This window comes from Dasypus novemcinctus, chromosome 25 (assembly GCF_030445035.2).
Source record: "Dasypus novemcinctus isolate mDasNov1 chromosome 25, mDasNov1.1.hap2, whole genome shotgun sequence".
Classification (NCBI taxonomy): Eukaryota; Metazoa; Chordata; class Mammalia; order Cingulata; family Dasypodidae; genus Dasypus; species Dasypus novemcinctus.
Window position 1 is genome coordinate 24,339,751 of NC_080697.1, and position 21,917 is coordinate 24,361,667.

A 21,917-nucleotide genomic window follows, 5' to 3' on the forward strand; every position below is an offset into this window, starting at 1 on the left:
CCTATTCCCATCACAGGGCCAACCCCCGCCTCTTCCCCCCACAGTCCAGACAGTCCCTCTTCTCTACACACAGGGCCCTCAAGGCTGAACACTTCTCAGTCAGGAATGCGTTCCTCTTCCTCTGCAAAGCCTTTCAAAGGCCTTATCACTTGATAAATGTATCACAACACCCTCTTTGCCGCAGTCTGCCACTCAGAGAGCTGGCTCCACAGAGCTGCCCCCTCCTGCCTCAGGAATTTCACAAAGAAGTCGCTGTTGAGCCAGGGAGTGTTGGAGGTCGGGCAGGCAGTTCACTTCAGGAAATCAGTAACAATCCCCAAGGAGGGAGGTTCCAGAACGCAGGGGGAGCCTCGCCTAGAAGGAAGCCCCAAGGAGAAGAATAAAGGCCAGTGCTCAGAATTGCCTGGAAGGGTCCCCTGGGTTCCCGACCTACTCAAAACCTCCCAGCCAGAATTTGGTCAATGGAGCCAGCTGGGTGGCTGCACAAACTGCCGCAGCTCATCCCAAAGTGAAAAAACACCACATGAGGAGAAGGCCTTGGCTGCTGCACAAGGACATTTATGAAATGCAAATGACTGGGCAGAACCCAGCGCCAGCCCACAGTTCTCATGGGCACTCGCGCCGGGCCTGCGGTTGATTAAATGGAACTTGTTAAGTGTAACTCTTGTGACCCAGCCAGGAAGGCCCTGCTGGCTACTGTCCATCTAGGCACACAGGTGAGGTTTGTGCAAGTCATTAGAAAAACAAAGGCTACACACCTCAACAGTTTTCCTGGTTTCCTCTAAATGAGAAAGATCAAGAAAGAATAGCTTGGAATAAAAGGACTTGTCTATCTTAGAAAATCCCTGGACGAAGGCATCAAAATATGAACATTTAAATGATTTTCCTCTAACTTGATGTTGCTCATCCTCTCCCTCTCCCTGAATCCACTCTCCAGTCCTGCCTTTGAAAACTTGAGTACAAGGAGGGGTGGGTCTAATGTATGTGTCATAGTTACCATCAAGTGTGAATGCTGTTTACTGTGGGAAAGTTCTGGCTTCACCTCTGAGAAAGACAAGCCAGATTGGGGCTGCCACTGTCTGTGGACACCCACCTCATGCAAGAAAATGAACTCAGCCTTCAACTTCTGGAAAACCCAGAACTGAGCCAGAGCTTCCAAGGCCTTTCCTGACCAGAATCTATCTCCTTAGACCCAGGCTGAGCTGGGACTCCTGGACCTGAGCCAAGCTAAGATGGGGGAGCAGGGAGGAGGTGGGCACCAGGACGAGGAGGTAGACAGGATGGAAGCCTGGGATCAGGGGTCCTTGCCAGGTTTAATGTCTTTTGGTTTCATTTATTTTCTTCTACCCCAAAAGACAGGACAGGAATTAAATCACCATATATCAGGCCCCCAATTCCAGGGAGAGACTGGGTAGACACTTGCAGTGGAGACTCTGCCTCTCATCACCAAAGACCTGGGGTTCCCCCTCCCAGGGCTCCTCTCTCCATTTCATTAACACTGTACCTGCAGGGCTATGGGTGCGCTTCCGGAGATCAGCCAAGCCACTACACTATTTAACTGCATGCTGGAAATAACTACTATTAATAATAACAAACAGGGAAACGGACTTTGGCCCAGTGGTTAGGGCGTCCGTCTACCATATGGGAGGTCCGCGGTTCAAACCCCGGGCCTCCTTGACCCGTGTGGAGCTGGCCATGCGCAGTGCTGATGCGCGCAAGGAGTGCCGTGCCACGCAAGGGTGTCCCCCGCGTGGGGTAGCCCCACGCGCAAGGAGTGCGCCCGTGAGGAAAGCCGCCCAGCGTGAAAAGAAAGAGCAGCCTGCCCAGGAATGACGCCGCCCACACTTCCCGTGCCGCTGACGACAACAGAAGCGGACAAAGAAACAAGACGCAGCAAATAGACACCAAGAACAGACAACCAGGGGAGGGGGGGGAAATTAGATAAATAAATAAATCTTTAAAAAATAATAATAATAATAATAACAAACCATGGAATAAGTTTAATTAGCCTCTCTGCACTTCCCTAAACACACTGCTGAAGCTTTCTTGGCCGCCATTTGACCTTCATTATTTCCTTCTCTGGGGAAAGTCTAAACTGCAGGATGTAACCCCAAGCCAGCCTTTTGGCAAGCTCTCTAGTAAGGCCAGGAACTGCAGGGGACTTCGGGGATGGTGTTTATTCACAATGGACCTGGGCATTCACAAATACACTGCCATAAAATGGAAGGCTGGGTTGAGAAATGTCTGACAGCTCCTGGGTTGACAGTTACTAGTAAAGTCGTTTTAAACAAAAGGACGATCCAAAGCAGGAACCATTGAAAATCAAGTACCTGTATTTCTAAGTACACCCACAAAAGTACAGTGAAAAACAAATGGGAGACACATACACTTTCCCTCTCCTCTCAGAACACATGCCCGAGTCCAGTGCCTGGGACCCATCAATGGAAGACCCCCTCAAGGAGAAGTGAGGTTTTATGACATTCACAACCCAACCCCCACGCCACTCTCAATCATGTCTCTGGGTACAAGACTGCCTTGTTGTAGGTGATGGAAAAGTGAGGCCTAGTGCTGGTATGGAACCTCCCAGCATCACATGGTTAACACAGAGCGGAGCCAGAATTTGAGCCCGGCGGTTTGAATCCGGAGAGCAGACTCGTGACACAACCTTCTATTGTTTCCCTTCTTGGTCATGTAGGAATCCCCACCCACTTCCATATCACTCATGACTGCACCAGGGTTTGTTTCTACCAGGTTTGCTGAGGAACTAAACCCCAACAGATGCAGAGAAGGAGATGGTCACCAGCATTTTCCCATATTAAAATAATCTCAGGCCTTGAATATGTCAGTCAGATATTAACAGGGAAATCCTGGGCGTTAGATGCCTGAGGAGCAAGCTCAGCTCCACCATCTATTAACTTGAGCCTTAGTTTACTCAGCTATAAAGTAAAATACAAAAATTCCTGAAGACTACCTCACAATGTTGTAATGAAATTCAAACAAGAAGTGAAGGCGCCTGACGAGATCTCTCATTATTGCTAATTAGCTAATGGAACACACAGGAGAGTCCTTGCGGGCAGCTCAGATTCATCTGAAGCCAAGGCTTTCAAGGACTGGAGGGCGACAGGTTGAATACGAGTGCCACCCTGGAATCCAGACCTGGACTCACACCCCAAAGGACAGACTGGAGAGTTGTGTGCACTCCCGGGGCTCCAAGCCCACCCCCACCCCCACCCCCCAATACTCACACAGGACCAAAGGTGACACAGACAATAGAGGGACACCGGGCATGAGCTGCAGAGTGCTAGGGTGGGGCTGGACTTTGTAAACCACACACTTTACAAAAACTGTTCCAGTTCCTCATCCTCCAATGAGAAGGGTCTCAGCATGGCTGGTCCGCCAAGCCAGGGCCAAGCTGCAATTCCATGTGCCTTGTGTTCAGCTCTTCTGAGGCCAAACTCTTTGGTCCCTCTGAAAACAGGGTCTCAGTCTCAAACCACATTGAAAGGTTTGCTATCTGTGTACAGCATTGTTGGTAAAATAAATAAAAAAAGCTGCTGCCTGATGTCCCCCCTTTTCAGCACTATGCCAACTTTCCCAGTGCAATGAGGAGGCAGTGGCAACGCAGTCAGAGTCAGGGCTAAGGCTGATTCCTACACAGGACAGGCCATATTGCAGGTATGTGCCTCAGGTGATAAAGGGAGGGACACCCACTCAGTAATCATCCACGATGTCTCCTAGAAAAACAACTCAAAGCTGATTCTGAGCAGATTATGTTATTTTAGGTCAATGCTTTTTTATTTCAGAAAGGCAATTCCTCCCAGCTGCCAGGAGAGGGCAGATTTCCAAGACAGAAATGCAGCCACCATTTGCGGCAAAGCTTGAGGACAGAGGCTCCAGTAGAGCTCCAAAGAACAGGGCCAGGAACTGCTGGGTCCATCTGGAAGCCATTATCTCTTGAAACAACCTGAGTCAGTGGTCACCAAGCAATTTGTTCTAGGTCTTGCTCCAAATTGCCCATCTTATCGATGGGGATCAGATCCACAGAGAACTGGATATGGAGTCATAGAGTCAAACTGCTCCCTTCCTGGCAGAGAAAGAAAGACACAGAGAGAGACAAAGAAATAAAGAAAGCGACAGAGAGACAAAGAGAAAACCAGAGAGAAGTCCAGAGAAAGGAGAGAAGTGGAAAGTTAGAGATGGAGAGAGAAAATGAATGAGAAATAAAGCAAGAGAGAAAGAGGGATGGAGAAATACAAAGAGGCACAGAAAAAGAAGGGGAAAACATGATGGAAAGGAAGGAGGAAGGGAGGATGGGAGGAAGAGGGTGGGAGGTATAGGGAGGGAGGGATGAATGGATGGCTCTTTTATAATGTTCATGAAAGGTCAGGCTAAGATGCACCTCCAAGGGTGACTATATTCCATCAGGCTTTCTGTAAGTGAAACTACACTTCCAAACCTAAGACAAGTTGCGTGGAAATCCAAAGTCATATAGTAAACCGCAGGTTACAACAGATCTCTGTTGCATTCATAATATATGAGGTTCTCCATGGAACAGCCACAGGAAGAACCACTGGAAGGTGCACTTAGTAAATTAGTTTCCCATAATCTTCTCAGTGGACTCCCTGGTAATAAGAGAGAAGCCATCCTCAGCCCAAAATATACGGATATATAGTTCATTTACAGGAAGTAGGTGGAGTACCAGAACTAGATACGACGAGGTCCAGGGCAAACTCCCCCAGCCACACACACACACACACACACACACACACACATTCCCTCTCTCTCTCTTTCTCTCATCCTGGCGGAAATCTCTACCAGCCATGGAGGGGAAAGGCATTTTGCAATATAACGTTCCCCAGAAGGATTCTGTGGCAGATGGAAGCTGACGTAATCTGTGTATGTGTCTCCTTTATTTAGACTGCATCAAATTAAATCCAACTTTTCTGTAGAAGGGGGCCAGGAGGGAAATGTCTGCCCACCCGCCCTCTGCCGTGTGTGCTTTAAATAGACACTAACAAGGCCGCAGCAGTGGAACAAAGGGAGGAAACCAGAGCCCTCTGCCTCGCCTCACTGTAATTAGGGTAATGCTGGAACGTGATCAAAGTGGCCCACTTGGCGGGAGGGTTTGGAAAAGGAACCGTCCCCTTCCCTCACTCTCCAAGCCTGCCTCGTCAGAGAGCAGGTGGCACTCACCCTTTTTCCGGGCCTGGGCGATGACTTCGGCGGCACTCTTGCTCATCACCTTGGTGATGTACAGCGGGCAGTTGGTTTGGTTGGCGATGGTAATGGAACGATTCACGGCTTCGGCCTCCACCTACGAAAGAGCATCTGGACTTAAGAATTCTGCCCACCCGCCCTCCCTTTCTTTGTCCTCCACCCACCATGAAAGAGAATTTGCAATGCACAGCTGTGTCCTCCAGGTTCCACCTAGAGAGGCACTGGGGCAGCAGGGAGGGGAAGCAGAGGCAACCTGTCCAATGCCGTGCGTATCTGATAGTTGAAACGATGGGGAAACGCCTTCCTGGCCCTTTCCTGGGTAAGCAGGCACCCTAAGAGCAGTGGCCTCCAGATGTGGTCAGCAGACTTGCAACATCAGCATCTGCCTAAAGTTTATCAGAAAGGTAGGTCCTCGGGCCCTGCCTCAGGCCTGTGGCATCAGTAACTCTGAAGGTGGGTTTTAATAACGAGAGGATTTTTATTCCTGCTGAGGTTTAAGCACCACTGCACATGGAAACTGACTGCTTTCAATTCAGTTTACTCACTCCACTTACATGCTCTTGAGTCAAGACATTGCGCGATGTTATTTTTGCGCTAGGCTCCCATCAGATGCCCACAAAGCCAGCATCACCCACAGAACAATGCAACCTCACAGGGCTTGTGGGGATGGAGCAGACAGCATTTGTGTAAACCAAAGGCCCTCTGTGTGCAAGACAAGAGGGCCAGCCAGCCTGCCACGGACTGGTACAACCTTAGGAAGGAGACGGGAGAGCTGCTCTAATAACCTGGGTCTTTAAATTTGAGGTTTCAATAGTTTCTCAAGATCCCTGTTAAATACTTAACAGATAGGACCTTACAGAGGAATTGATAATGTGTGTTTTTCATGGCTAACTGGAAGTACAGGTTAAGGTGTGGAACTGCATATCTCAAGAAGTCATTTGCTATTTGTAGAGACAAAAAATAGATTAAAAATTAGCAGGGGAGTTTTTGCTTAATAGGTACAAAGTTCTTGATAATGGGTTAGGGCGATGGTAGCATACGATTGAGAATATAATTAATACCACTGAATTGTACACTTAAAATGACTGAATTGGGAATTGTGATATATATATAAATGTGTGTGTGTGGTGTGTGTGTGTGATATCACAATAAATGAGAGAGGAGAGAGAGAAGTCACTTGCTCCCAACCCCCAAATCCTGGCAAAATGCCCCAGCTTGAACTTTTTAAGGGGAGGAACTGGGTCTTTTTCGTATCCTCCATGTCCCACCCCTAAAGGTCCCAGACAGTGCCTGGTATGTCGCAGGTGCTCAAAAATATTTATTGAGCAAATAAATGACTTCATTTTATGTAAATGGTATTCAAAGCTAGGCTGTTCCATAAGGCGCTGTTATTTTTCACAAGAAATAACTGAGTTCCTAACTGAATTAACTCTGTGACCCAAGCTTACAGGAGCTTAGCCTAGAGCTCAACCTCTATAATTGCATTAACTGATAATCTAATTTAATAAAACTAAGACAACTTGATTCACATTTGGCCTTCCGGGCATCAACAAAGTGAAGAGAGATGTCAAAAAAATCCAAAGACAACAAATGGCTCTTGAAAAACCTCATTAAACATCTAAATGTTTTTAATTCCTCGCATAACTGAGATAAGCCCTCCCTCTACTTCAGGCTCCAGTTACAACAGCAGAGGCTCTGGCCTGGACACAGCACAAAAGAGGGATTTCCAGCATCTCTGCAAGGCCAGTTACTCTGTGATCATCTCAGCGGAGTGAGGACGATTTGAATGCATCACTTCCCATTCGTCAGGATGACTATAAATTATTGTCCCAACTGGGACACTTTTGAAAGTAAAAAGAGTATTAACAATTGCATGGGAGCAGGTGGCATAAACCAGTACTGTCCTGGGCAAAATGGGATGTGCAATCAGACTAAACAGAGGGTAAATCAAGCAAAGTCCCAGTTCCACTGAAGGATTGGATTCTGTTAGGATCAGCTTTGGTGGGAAGCATCCAAGGATCAGTCAGGGACCTGTCTGGATTTGCTCATCCAATGTGAGGTCAGCAAGAGTTCTGACTCCTCCCCGCCCCAGACTTTCCCGAGGCCTCAGGCAAAAGGCAGAGGTCAAATTGAAACGCTGCACTTCATTGAAGAGAACATTAAAACCACACTCCCCACCTTCCACCCAGATCTGGTAGGAGACATATTTTCACCCTTCTGTGTTTACACATGTTGGCCTCCGATATGAAATAGAAACTGTTCTTTATAAACACAACTCATTTAAATAATATTGCTTTAAAACATTGTGAAAATATCACAGCTTAAAAATAAAACCTCTCCACCTAGTTCTTCAAGAGCTTGGCAGGCAGCTAATTCCACTTTCCAGTGCTAAAGATGAGGCATCCCAAGGTCCAGGGAGGGGAGTGACTTATCCGGGAATCCACAATGGTGTCAGCACATGGCACTACCTCCCCGGGCCCACCCACACCCCCCTCACTTCCCTGCAGGCCCCAGTCATGCCAGTTCCAAAGCACCCTTCTCCGTGAAGGCTCTCTAGTCCCCTCACCTTCAAGTGCCCTCTCATCTTGCAGCCATCCCTCTCACAGCTCCCACCGCACTCCACTCTACAGGTTTACTTCCTCTCTACCTCTTTCTCCCCAACGGCCTACAAAGCCCTTTCACAAAGGACCCCTCCCTAACTCATGCTGCTAGCTCCCCACCTCACCACCCCAAGCCCAGCACTGCCACAATCAGAATATGTGCTCAGCTATTTATGCACAGATGGTTTCTAGATGTCTACATTCTCTACCGGCCCTGTTTTAATCTTCTTGGCTTGAAAACCAGGGAAAATCCTGCCAGGCAGATTCCCACAGTGGGCAGGGAAGAAAAGCCTCTGTGGCAGGACCATTTTTTTGTAAAGTACAATGTACAAGTCAACCATCACCACATTTACAGAGATCACAGAACCATCAAGGAATTCAGGGGTTGTATTTCGTAGTTCTTGGCCTTCTCGCCCTACCTGGACCATGATGCTCCGGTTCTCTCCAAATTCCTTTATCACCCACGTAGGTTTTAACACACAACAGATCCCTCATGATAGACTTAAAGATAATAACCAGCAGCTGATGGAGAAAAGCACTGGCTGGAGCCCGTGGGCTTGGGTTCTAATCCTACTCCACCACCTGAATTCCAAACATTCCCCTCCTCCTCACCTCACCGGGCTGTCAGAGGATGAAATTACTCAGTGGAAGCACCAAATACAGTGTCTGGCACATAGTCGATGCAAAGTCTGCAACACCGATAACTTGGTTGGGGAAAAAAAAAACAGACTCTGGAAAGCAGATAAAAGAGTAAGTCTAAAAGGCAGCCTCTCTTGAGCTCAGCAGACCCTCCGCGTCCCATACTGATGAGCTCCTTGGTCTGCCAGCCCCCAGAGAAGCCTCATAATCAGCAGCAGGGGGGTTCTGAAATTTTCAGTGCAACAAATGCAAGACAAGAAGTCACCTACGCCTAACCATGTAAAAAGGGTTTTAACTCTTCTGGTTAAAATAGCAACGAGAACAATTTCCCTTTGATAGCTTTTTCCTTTTCAGTAACCCAGGAGGGCTTGCTTTGTGTTTTTGTTCACAGGGATTTGGGGGTGCAGAGCAGATGGCAGGAGAAAGAGGAAAGCAAGCCCCTAGGAAGACTCTAAAACTCAAGTAAGAGGTTGGGTCTTAGAAGTAGCCTCATGTAACCCAAATCAGCAGCATTCAGCTTTTTTCAGAGGTAACATCTCCTGTGCCACTGGAGCAGGAAGAGACCGGCTACCCAGCCAACACAGTGAATGAAACCAAGAGAAAACTCTCTAATAAGTCCAGCCCCAGGTTACATGTACCTGATTATGTGCACCCGGTTGGCTTTGAGCTGAGCTTTGAATCCTTGTGTAAGGGTGTGTGTGCACACTGCGGGGCGGGCAGGCAAGACGCTGCACTTACTAGCTCTGTGATACTGGGTTGCCACCTAACTTCAGACCGCCTTAGGTTTCCTCCTGTGAGAGAGATGGAGGTAAGTGACGGCCCCGTTGCTGCACAACTGCAGGTAGCAGCAGGCACATGGAAGAGAATGGAAAGGGCACTCCCTGGCCACAGCCTTGTAGTCTTCGTGAAAGGTGCCCTGGCATTGTGCAAAGGAGGCTCTAGAATCTCTACCTCCCCAGACTGTTAGAAAGCTCAAATATGAAATATGGAGCACAACGTGTGACATGGAATGAGCACTCAATAAGCATTAGATTTGAATGGAGTTTACCAGGACAAAAAAATTACCATAAGAACCATTTCACCTTTCATCTCTCCAAGACCCCTTGCAGCTAAAAAGCCTGATCCCAAAAATGTTTCAAGACTGAACCTAGGATCAACTCCAAGGGCCATGATAGCTTCTACCACTCCTCCCACCTCAAAGTGACTGTCCCAGAGAGATCTGGTTCATTCCATCACTGAAGCCAGCCTTGAAGCAGTAACAGAGGCACAGAAAGGAACCCTTGGGATGCCCTTGGAAGGAGAATGGGGCAGCCCCACTGGCTCTAGGGGCTAACAGAGTGACTGCACATCTATGTGTGTGCCTGTGTGCACGTGTGAGCATGTGTGTGTGTGCATGTATAAAATCGGCCTCAGGGATCGCTGTGTGTCCATTCGTGAGACAGTCTTCTGTCCTATAAGCTGCCTCTCCAACTCACTGTCCAACAGCCAAAGTCATAGCATGAGGCCCCCATCAGCTAAGACAAAGGCCTCCAACCTCCCTTGCCCTCTGCTGGCTCTAGCTGACCTTCACCTTATTAGCATGCATAGGAAGCCTGGATGGTTCTAGAAGGACGTATAGCCCATGGTCTGAAGATGAACCATCAAATATTAAAATTTAGTAACTTCTGTCTTTTCCCTGAGGAGAGGACATTTGCAGTGGCACAGATGGTGCTGGGGGAGGGGGGCAATGAGAAGGACTGCCTTGCCCAAGGAAGTGTAAATTCTCAGTGCATAAAACATTGCAAAGTAGCTTCCACCTTCTCTTTTTTCTGTCTCTTTCCTGAGATTCTCATTTTCCAGCCTCATCCTATCCCCCAAATTCTGAAAAGCCAGGTGATACTGTGCCAACCCACTCCCACCAAGGCAGCTTATGGCTCACCCAGAGTTGTCACTTTCAATTCCAAATCCTCTTATACTTACTGGGGGAGCAAACTCCTCTTCCAGTCATTGGTTCCAACATAAGCATTTCTCGTATTCACAGGGGAGATCAGAGTCCTGAGATTTGGTGGCCATTGTTGCATTCATACTCAACTTGTCAATCACTCCCTTTGTGGTGGTCTGGAGCTATGTACCCCAGGAAAAACATGTTCTTAAACATAACCATTCCTGTGTGTGAACCCATTGTCAGTGGCCCCGTTTGATGAGCTTACTTCAGTTAAGGTGTAGCCCACCTCCATCAGGATAGGTCTCTATTCTGTTACTGGAGTGCTTTATAAGCAGAATGAAATTAAGACACAGAGAGAGCAAAACCACAGGAAGCAAGAAGCTGAAGGTCAGTGGAACCCAGAAGAGAAGGGAGAGGCCAGGAGAGGCTGCCATGTGCATTGCCATGTGACAGAGGAGCCCGGGACCAAGGATCACCGGCAGTCTTCAGGGGAAAGCATCAGTTTGATGACACCTTGCTTTGGACTCTAGCCTCAAAATTATGAGCCAATAATTTCCCATTGTTTAAGCCAACCCATTGCATAGTATTTGCCATGAAACTAAAATACCCTTCAACCTGTTTCCAGAAGGAAAACTCCTAATTTTTAAGCTTACTTTCATTTAAGACCTCTTTGGTCCCTTGATGATTGCACTTCCCTCGATCATTCTCTTAGCTCACTGCACTCATACTCTTCTTTTGTCATTTCCTCTTACCCCTTAACTTGGGCCTTTCATTAAGGAGCAGAACTCTGAAAAGTATTTAAATGCCCAAAATTCTAATTTAGAAAATCAGATTCTCCACTACCCTTATAATTTATACTCCTTGCCAGTGGTCCTGTGCCAACAAGGACACTTGCTATTAGTTTTCCCTCTACAATTTTGAAAAATTCTGTCCTCCAAACGATGTTCATGACGTAAAAAGCCCTATGCAGATTATCATGGGAAAACTTGCCATTGTCATTATGCTTTTCAGATATTTAGAAGAGCTTATAGATCCCCATTACTTTGTTTTGGTGACTCATAAGACTTTGGAGGCCTCAAGTTTGAATCACTAACCTAGACTGTATGTGTCTACACAAGCCAAGGGCAATGGAGAATCCAAGCCAGAAAGAGGCATCTTCAAGCTAAAGGACCCAGACTGCTTTACCCTACGGGCTCAGTCTAGTAATCTGTTTTGCCTGTGTAGACACACACACATGTAGCCTATGATTTTTCAGTGGAACTAAAATCAGCATCTGAAAAGCCCCATTCTCAACAGGCAGAAAGAGGGTTCTGACGGCTGTCAGGGCTGCTCAGCACCCAGTGGACACCGATTCACACGCTCCGCTCAGCAGATGTTCACCTCCTCAGGCCGGCTCAGCACGTGTCCCTCGGGACCTGTGATGCCCAAGTCCAGGATTCTCTGCTGCTCCTGAAACATTTAAAGAAAGCCAGACTGTCACGGAGAGCCAGACTTCAGACCCTGCTTCCTAGAGGCTTGAGTAAAAGTTACAGGCAAGGTGTAAAAATGACATTGCTGACTGCAAGACACCGTGATGAGAAGGTTCCCAGCCCTGACTGGGCCATGACGGTTCAACAAGAGCCTCCCAAAAAAACGTTCATCTGATTCACTGGGATGCTAAAATCTAATGCACTCTCAGCACTCAGCTACAGTGTCAAATGCTTTTGTTACTAGAAAGTTCACATGCTCCACCCCAGAGATGGCTGCATTATGGCACTGAGAGAAATGAATGCTCCGTGGAAAGACACCAGGCTCGTATGTTCTGCAGGACAGAGAGAGGCACTCGTGTTCCAGCAGTCACATTCTCAGGCCCAGCTCTAGAACACCAACTCACTCTGGTTTTCCACTTTGCTGTTAAGCTACAGAAGTCACTTTCTTAAACCTGCCTCATGCCCTAGTGGCACTGAACAAAGGATGAGAGGGAAGCACCATACCTCTGCAATGATGTCGCCATTTTCTGCGTGAACTTGGGCAATTGCGCCGATGTCCCGGATCACACTCAGTACTTCATATATCTGAGAGAGAGGAGGGTGGGGGTCAGAGGTAGGGACTTACATCTTCCTGTTTACAGATAGAATCATCTCCCTAGTATGAAATGATATACCCCACCACTGGCTGCTTCTATCAAGTCGGGCTTTTTTGATGTGTGCCAAAGGCAGTGTTTCAGCCCGCATCTGGCAGAGCACATCCTCCCAATAATTAGCAGGTGCCATATTATCTAAAAAGATGTGGATCAGGAGTGAGAAGCTCAACACCCCTGGCTTGCTAAGGAAGCTCCAAGGTACCTCTTGACCACAGTGTCACTTGGTAAGTTTCCAAGACTCAGATTCCAGAGCCTGGTGCAACACTGGTACTGGGGTAGGGAAGGGGGGAGGCTACCTTGCAGAAAGGTTAAATCACATCAATGACTTTATCCAACAGTCATTTCCCTTGAAGAGAAGGGACATACTGACATTGCAGCTGCTTTCCCAGACATCAGCATTGGTCTAAATGTACCAAATGCCAGTAAGCTAAGTTAAGAAAGCTGCCTTTTCTTACCTGGGAATCTGTTAGCTGGAAGCGATCTTTGAAAGCCATGTACACAAGGAAGGAATTTACCCCTGGTGGACAGACAAAATAGAGAGCTTGAGAGATGACTCATAATAGATAAGCAAAAACCAAATCATTTTGGAAGGAGTTAAGAAAGTTATAATATGCATATGTATGTGGACAGATAGGTAGATGGGTGGATGGATGGATGGATGGATGGATGGATGGATACATACATACATACATATGAGAGAGGAGAGAAAGAGAATGATAAAGCAAATGGGATAAAATTTAATCAATTGGTGAATCTGGGAATAGGATACATAAGAGTTCTTTGTACTATTCTTGCAATTTTTCTCTAAAACTACATCAAAATTAACAATTGCCACCAAAAAGAGTCTGCTGTGACTTTAACAAGAGAATTAATTAGAAGTTTCTGTCAATGAAGATCTGTAATAAATATCTTTTCCTTGGTAAACAGACTGCTCTTCATACTGTTTTTTAAGAAACGGTCCAGTGAGGCAACAAGCAGATGTTGCAATTGCCAACTTGGCACTTTAAGAGTTCTTGCATCCCAAGGCACAAGACCAAATGTCCCTGCCCGCAACATCCATCACAATCTTAAACAATTGTACTGACAATCTCCTAGCCTTGGAGCATAATTCAAGCCACCTGGGGTGTGTTGGAATCTGCCTGAGCTAAATGCCTCATGACATCCCGGCCCTTCACACATATCCAAGCAAGAGTTGCTATGGCAACCCTCCCACCTGATTTGGAGTAGATTCTTCGTAAGTATGAAAAGTTAAATCCATTTGACTCAGATATTCTCGAAAACAAAAAAGATCAAAGGTTAACTATTTTCTTTTATGTGGAACTTTTGTGCTGGAAAGACAAACATCTGGTCCAATACCCACATGTAGAGATTTTTAAAAAGCTGAGACCTATGTCACTTAAGTGATATGCCCAAGGTCACATAGATGGTCTTTGGAAGGGCAGAGAAATAAACCCAAATCTCTAACTGCTTGTTTTGACGCTTTTTCTTGCCACTTTGTACTGCAGAGGTATCTAAAGATTTCCCTCCTGCCATTCTTCTCACAGAACATGGTGCTTCTGAGCCTAGAAGTCCCAAAACCCTGAAGCAATAGGTGTTTCCCTGAAGGGTGAGAACCAATGAGATAAGCACAGGACCCCACCACGAACAGAGTCTGCAGCCAGGTGTGAGGCCATCAGGAAGACAATATGGTTTGGCTCCACCACCTACACCCCCAAGGTTGATAAAAGGGTCCCAGAAGCACAACGAAATAGTCAAGGTTCCCCCAGCCTCCCTGTTAACCTTTCAGAATCCACCCCTGGAATCTTGCTCCCCAACATATTTCCATGAGACTGAAAAGACCCCTCAGGTTGTCTCAGGTTTGAAGAATCTCATGACCCTCAAATCCATTCTGAGGTCTTCCAGGCGTGCAGGCAGAGGTTGCTTTGACACCCAACTCCTCCACTCAGGGCTCCTAAACACTGTTCCTAAAATTGACCAGACAAGCATTTGTTATCCTCCTTTGAGGGGAAATAACTGCTGTAGCTTCAACTGTCCAACCTGGCTACCTCAAGCCAATAACCTAGAGTAGTTACGTAAGAACAGGTCTGTCATGTTCTTATGTCGCTTCAGCTTCTCCATTAGGTTAGGCCACCTCCAATGAGCATCAGCTACAGCCCCCAGCGCTCTCTCCTTGCCAGAAGCAGGCAACAGGTGAGGTGGAGATGGGATCTACAGGCATAATGTGCAGGGCTGGGCAGTTTACAGAATGAAATGGAAACCCCCCAGAGGGGTTGGGTTAACACCACCTACCATGGTCCTTCACCAGGGCTTCCATCTCCTCTTGGATGCCCTTATGCCACTCAGTGATGTCCACGTGCAGAGAGTAGTCACAGCAGGACTTGCTGTCGGCCCATTCCCTCCACTGGTCAAAGGCAGCTAGTAGGCTTGTCCCAGGCTCAGGAACAACATGGTCAACTAGAGAAAAACAAATATTTGTCATCACCAAGAAGAGCCTTGAGGGCCACAGGATGGCAGGTGTTTTCTCATTTGATCCTAAATAAGGCTTCTTGGGTTCAAAGTCGAGATGTGCTCTCCACAACCAGCCTCTAAGAATTCACAGAAGCCACCCAACTGCCCAAGAGGGAGAAAGCAGAAAGAAGGAATTTGGCATTGGATGACTGCTCCAGTGAAACCATGCATAAACAGCCCAGATCTGATTTCTCAGTTCAAAACTCCCTGAAAGCCAAAACCTTAGGAACACTTAGGAGACAATGAGTCCTTATGGACAATGGCGGTGTCGAGTGGCCAGCCAAAGAAGCCAAACCTTTCTTCATGTCGATAGATGTTTGTGAGCCGCCCCTCGTAGAGGGGAAGGAACTTCAAGATGCTGGAGAGGAGCCACACAAGACTGCGTCTTTTAAAAGCTCCCTGGCGCAGCCACTCTCTCCTCACCACTCATATTTCAGCAGCATAATACTACTTTGTAGTTTCAGGGAGATCTTTCATCTCAAGAGTTGAAAGCGTTTTTAAACTGTGGGTATTGTTATTTTATTACTGAGGTAACTTGGTATGGAGGATGGAAGAGAAGCTCTGGACTTGGACAGACGGGAAGGCATTTCCCATTTCCACCACTTACCAGCAAGGTACCTGAGTGAGCCATTTAATCCCTCCTACCCCAAGCTTCTGTGCTGTTATAAAACGGGGGGCAATATTACCTACACATATACTTTTTATGAGGACTAAATGAGACAGCTTGTCTATTAGTCAAAGTTCCCCCCATTTCAGTCCTCCAACAGCTTCCCTTTACTCTTCAGATAAAGACTAAAGTCCCCAAAAAGGACAACAGACCCTGCCCAGTGTGGCCCTAACCCATCTCCAACATCACTGCACACCATCTCCCCCAGCACTCTGCCCTGCAGTCACACAGGCTACCCTTCAGTGCCTATGTTAGCCTGCTCCCTGCCGCCACAGGCTCTTCACCCATGCTTTCTCCCAGGACTTGAGGAGAGCTTTAATCCCCTTACCATGATGACAGGAAGTCTACCCAGAACTATTATTTACTATATTCTGCACAGATACTAAAATACAAACTGCAATGACTTTCCCAAGGTCAAATCACACCTGTGTAACAAGATAAAACCCTGGACTCTTGGGGATCTAAAGCACTAAATCATTCTTCCTAAACGAAGTATTAGATTTTCTACACCCAGGTAACTGGTCCTGAGCTAAGAAAATGCCAGAACAGGCATTGCTAGTGAGCTCAGATTACTGAAATGGAAAATTTGCAGATGCTGCTAAATTGTAATCAACTAAGCTTGGCTTTGTAGAACTCAAAATTATGGACCTCTAAGCTGAATTCTCTTTTGACAAAATTTACTATTTTGTAAGTATGTTTTAAGTTTTTTTTCTTTTCTCTCCCCATCCCCTCCCCTCTCCCCCGCCCCCATCTGTCTGCTCTCTGTGTTCATTTGCTGTGTTCTTCTGTGACCGCTTGTATTCTTGTCAGTGGCATCAGGACTCTGTGTCTCTTTTTGTTGCATCATCTTGCTGCATCAGGTCTCCGTGTGTGCGGCCCCACTCCTGGGCAGGCTGCACTTTTTTCGCACGGCGGCTCCCCTTATGGGACACACTCCTTGCGTGTGGGGCTCCCCTACGCAGCGACACCCCTGCGTGTCACAGCACTCCTTACGTGCATCAGCACCGCGCATGGGCCAGCTCCACACAGATCAGGAGGCCCTGGGTTTGAACCTTGGACCTCCGTGTGGTAGGGAAATCCACTTCACTATAGTTTTTAAATAGATACATATATGTCCAGTATTTGTAACATATATAATGCCATCTAATAAAAGCAAATATGGCATACACTTTTAATATAAGCCCATTCTGTCTGTAATATGCTAAAACACAGAAATCTTAAGAAAACAATTCCAATTTTTTTTCTGAAATTGTGACCCCCCACTCCCCAAAAAGGAAAACACAAAAACATCACTTTGTTTTTGGACAGAATCTAACTATTCCCCCCTAGCTTCATCCCTTGCCCTCCTGTGAACCACTCTTCAGAAGCAATCAGAAGGATCTTCTTCAGCCTTCACTGAGATCATGTCACTCCCTTGAGTAAATCCTCAGTAGCTGTCACTGTCTTCAGAGTAACATTCAAACTCTGCCCCTTGGTCTTGCCAGATCTGGCCCTGGCTGATCCCTCCAGGGTCTCTCTGCCCCTCACTCCCTTGCTCACCACTATCAGGACAGCCTGATCCTTTTCCACTTCTTTGACCATGAACTCCTTCTCACTTCCAGGCCTGTGTACAAGCACTTCCCTCTCTCTAGAAAGCCATCCCTTTTGCTCTTCTCTTAGGCTTCTCCTTCTCATCTGGGCCACACGTCACCATCCCTGGCATCTCAACACCACATGCAGTGATTTACGTGTTGGTTTAACTAGTTTACTGTCTGGCTCCCCCCACAGGATTAAGTGCCTAGCTACACTGAGTGCCTAGCTACAGTGAGTGCTCAATAAATCAATGCATGGATGCTCCCTTCCAGTGCTCACATTCCACATGTGAGATCAGGCCAAGCACCAAAGGAGCCTGCCTCCTGGGCACCCAACTAGCATTTCCTGTTCAACTCCAAGGAACGACCACGATGCCTGAAGAAGGCCGCTTAGAAAACCCCTGCTGGAGCCCCAGTTACAACTTCCTGCCAGACTGAAATGCCTTCCTTTTACTGGATGGCAAGGGGTAAGAATGAACATTGTTTTCTAAAAAAAATATCATTTTCCCTGATAATACAAATAATTTTGCCTATAGTAGAAAATGTCAAAACTGTGGAAAATTTCAGGGAAATTGGTATCACATGTTATTCCATTACCCGCCCCAAATCGATCTACTCAGATTTTATTTTCTCTAAGTATTTTTCTATGTATTGTAACTTATTCTATTTCTTTATTTATAGTCCACCTTCTCCCCCCAAAAGTTTTAAAATCACTTATAAAAATACAAAAAACACAGGAAGATTTTATAAAACACAAACAGGACTAGAAAATGAGGTCAGTGGAAAACAAAGGTGGAACCTGAAATGAAGCCAGGAATGAGATTAGTATGTAGAAATAAACTAATAAACTAATTAATCAATTAGCATAAAGTCCCACATTGGTTATATTTACTAAATATATTCACTAAGTTAGGCTCTCTAGCCAATGCAAAGAAGGAAACCTAGTAAGTTCAACATATCTAATTTTGTTAGAACAAAAAACAAATTATCTCCTCAGAAGAAGCACAGGTACTCCCAAAACTAAGATCCACATGCCTGCGGTAACCACAGAAAGGTGTTTTCATGGCCCACGGCAACAGCAGCATCCTGAGGCACAGCTGGTCAAAGCAGCTCTGCGGGCTACATGCTATGTCCACCTGCGGACAGGTCCCCAATGGCCTGGCTTGGACGGGAGGGATTCTGGAGTGACTGACGTAGGGATGCCGCACGGCCTTCAGGCCGCCATCCTGCCAAGGCCTTCTCAGCTAAGGGGATGGGGCTAGGGAGACGGTGCATGTGAGCCTTGAAACTCTCAACAGAAGTGCACCTCGCTTCTGCAAAGGGAGAAAAGAGGAAGCAAGAATTGTCCAAGACAAGTTTGAATCTGCTCTAAGAAAGAATAAACAAACATCAGATTGTCTGCATTTAAATTTTTGTATTTTGCTTTTGCACTTAATATTATATTATGGGCTTCCCCTACTCCCATGCCATTAACTATGAAACATTCTCTTAATGCCTAAGAAATAGTATATATCATGAATAAACTCTAATTTGTTTAGTCATTCTTTAAACATTAAACGTTAAAATTGAGTCCTTTTTTGCTAGCCTAATAATGTTAGTATGAATCTTTGTAGAAATTTCAAATAGGTCCTTAGATCCCTCGAAGCAGACTGAGTCAGAAAACATTACTTTTTTAAGGTTTGTGATGTGCAGTACTAAGTTACCTTCTAGAAAGACTCTACCTTCTAGAAAGACTTCTACCTTTCCTAGATGAGAAAGTCTCTATTTTTAATCTCTTCAAATTTGATTGGTAAAATGATGCTCAATTATTAATTTAATTTGCATTTCTTACTTACTAGTGGAGTTGATTTTTTTTTTTCATGTCTGTGAGCTAATTCTATTTCTTCTTTTTTTTTTAGGAGGTACCAGGGATTGAATCCAGGAACCCAGGACCTTGTATAAAGGAAACAGGCACTCAACTACTAGGCTACATCCACTCCCCAACGAGAGTAGGATTTTTCTTTTGTTTATTTTTGCTTGTTTTTAGGAGGTATGCAGAATTGAAACTGGGACCTCATACACAGGAAGCAGGACTTCGACCACTTGAGCTATACCTACTTCCCTCTATTTCTTCTTTCTGTGAGCTGTCTGTTGTAATTCTTTGCCCATCCATTTTCTACTGGGATTTTGGTCCTTTTTTTCTTTTTCATTCATATGAGAGCTTTAAATGGTACTGTATTACTCCTTTGTAGTAATTCTTTGTTCAACATTTTGTTGAAATTATTTTACAAATTTTTTCTTACCCCTTAATTTTACCGGCAATGCTTCTGCCATACATAAATTTAATTTTATATTGTTCAAACTATTCTTTTCATCCTCTATGATTTATCCTTTTATGCATTTGTTTATAAAGTCTTTCCCATTTTGAAATCTCTTATATTGTCTTCTTTATATTTTAAACATCTAATTATGTTAAAATTGTTCAAAGTAATTTATACAGGTGAAAGAATGAGCTGAGAATCTTTGTCTTCTCAAATAGTTAACTAGTTGTTCCAACACCACTGATTGAAGGAGCCCTTCCCCTCACCCCGTACTGATTATGGTGATTTTTAATAAAGTTTTAATATTATTATTAAATGGAACACTTAATATATTTTAAATTCATACACACATAACAGGGAGACAATACCAGGTTCTGCCTACAGGATGAAAGTTTCACCCGGGGAAGTGACAGCCTCATCAAGGGTAAGAAATGAGCCTGGTGATCAAGAACTTCACTGCCAGAAGCCCTAGATCTGCTTCTCCCCTGGCTTCCAGGAGCCAGCCAGGGGTCCAGCACGCCTGCCTATCTCCAGTATCATGTGATAGCACCCATCCGTCCTTCCTGGATTAACAAAGGCGGACCCTTTTTCAGGGGGGGATGACTTTCTTCACCTCCGTGTTGGCCAGGGGTGTTGGGACAGTGTGTGATTTTTCAGTGATTTCCTACAGCGTTGGTTCCTTCCCTCAAGGTTGGGAGGAGATAAATGTCATCCCAGGAATTCTCAATAAATTTTTATTACTAAAGCCTTAAAAAAAAAAAATTAAAAAAAACCAGGTTCTGTTCCCTATTTTGCTCCATTTAGCTCTCTGTGGGCAATAAAAATAGTAGCTTTTCGATACATTTTGATCTCTAGTAGTACTGGTTCTCCCCCCCTTACCCTTTTATTATTTTTATGTGGAAAAAATCATCATTCAAAATCCTTATGGTGGCGGACTTTGGCCCAGTGGATAGGGCGTCCGTCTACCACATGGGAGGTCTGTGGTTCAAACCCCGGGCCTCCTTGACCCGTGTGCAGCTGGCCCATGCGCAGTGCTGATGCGTGCAAGGAGTGCCCTGCCACGCAGGGGTGTCCCCCGCGTAGGGGAGCCCCACGCGCAAGGAGTGCGCCCGTAAGGAGAGCCACCCAGCGCAAAAGAAAGTGCAGCCTGCCCAGGAATGGCGCCGCCCACACTTCCTGTGCCGCTGACGACAACAGAAGTGGACAAAGAAGTCACAGCAAATAGACACAGAGAACAGCCAACCAGGGTGGGGGGTGGGGGTAGGGGGTGGGGGAAAGGGGAGAGAAATAAATAAATAAATAAATCTTTAAAAAAACAAATCCTTATGATTTTCTTACCTTCTCACTGAATGGTGAAAACTGACTCACATGTACAGATCCGGCTCATTGCTACTGCAGATTTCCTCAAAGGTTACTTACTGTTACTCTGTGTCCATTCACCTTGTAAGAAGGGGAGGGGCAACGGTGAGGTCAGCCTCAGGCTGCTGATTGGACCCACTGTCCTAAACCCCAAGAGGCTAAGGCTCCTGAAACTGTAGAGCACAGGAGAATTATCTGGAGAGAGAATTAAAAGATTCTAGGACCGCATTCCCAGAGTTTCTCATTCTATTCCAGGCTGGGGCCTGAGAATTTGCATTTACTGAGGCTGCCCTGGGCCACTCTGGATATCTGCTATTTGAGTGCAAATCTTTTCCCATTTACTTCCTTCCCTTCCCCTCAAGCCCATTTCACGATGAGGATCCCCAGTTGGATCCCCGTTTATAACGTAACAGGATGGTTACGTGGCCAAAACATGGGCTCCCTGGCTACAATGCTGTTGAGTTGTGAACCCTTGAAGACTCACCGCCTCCTGGGACTGAGACAGCCGAGCACTTCAGGGATATAAACCTGTTTCCGCCAAGAGCTAGCGGCATTCAGAAACGTGTCCCTGAAAAGGCTCCACATGTTTTCCCACAGCTGTCTTTCCACAGAAGCTCTCGGGGGCGGGCTGCTCCGCGGAAGAGGGCAGAATGTCGCCCACACTTCCGGAGGGAGCAGAGATTCCCACTGAGGACACAGCCTGCCATGACGTGTGTGGAACGTCCGGGCCTTTTCTTGGGTGACCTCCCTGAGCTAGCTCACTCTGCAACAGCTGGGCTTCTGCCTTGCAGGCAGCCCCTCACCAGCTGGAGGTCAAGGGAGAAAACTAACACAGAATCTACCTGTAGTAAAAAGGGGCTGGACTTTGGGGTCAGAGAATCCCAAGTTCCTGTTCTTTCTTCAGCATTCGCTTGCTCTGTGCATTCTTCAGGGCTTCCACTTCCCCTAAATGTATAAAACATGGGCATGGAACTACCTACCTTGCAGGCCTGCAAGTTTAAATAAGGAAG

The 21,917-nt window shown here is 46.2% G+C and overlaps 1 protein-coding gene across 2 annotated transcripts in view; it reads right to left on the bottom strand.

The window, feature by feature from the left end:
* Positions 1-21,917, bottom strand: part of DPYSL2 (dihydropyrimidinase like 2) — a 113,614-nt gene that overhangs the window by 19,388 nt on the left and 72,309 nt on the right. For both annotated transcript variants that reach the window (XM_004466512.4, XM_004466513.4), the window contains exons 4-8: positions 14,792-14,956; positions 12,958-13,019; positions 12,354-12,434; positions 11,761-11,829; positions 5,194-5,314 (exon numbers count right to left, since the gene is read on the bottom strand). In XM_004466512.4, coding sequence (XP_004466569.1) covers positions 5,194-5,314; positions 11,761-11,829; positions 12,354-12,434; positions 12,958-13,019; positions 14,792-14,956 — 498 coding nt within the window. The remainder of the gene's footprint in view (positions 1-5,193; positions 5,315-11,760; positions 11,830-12,353; positions 12,435-12,957; positions 13,020-14,791; positions 14,957-21,917) is intronic.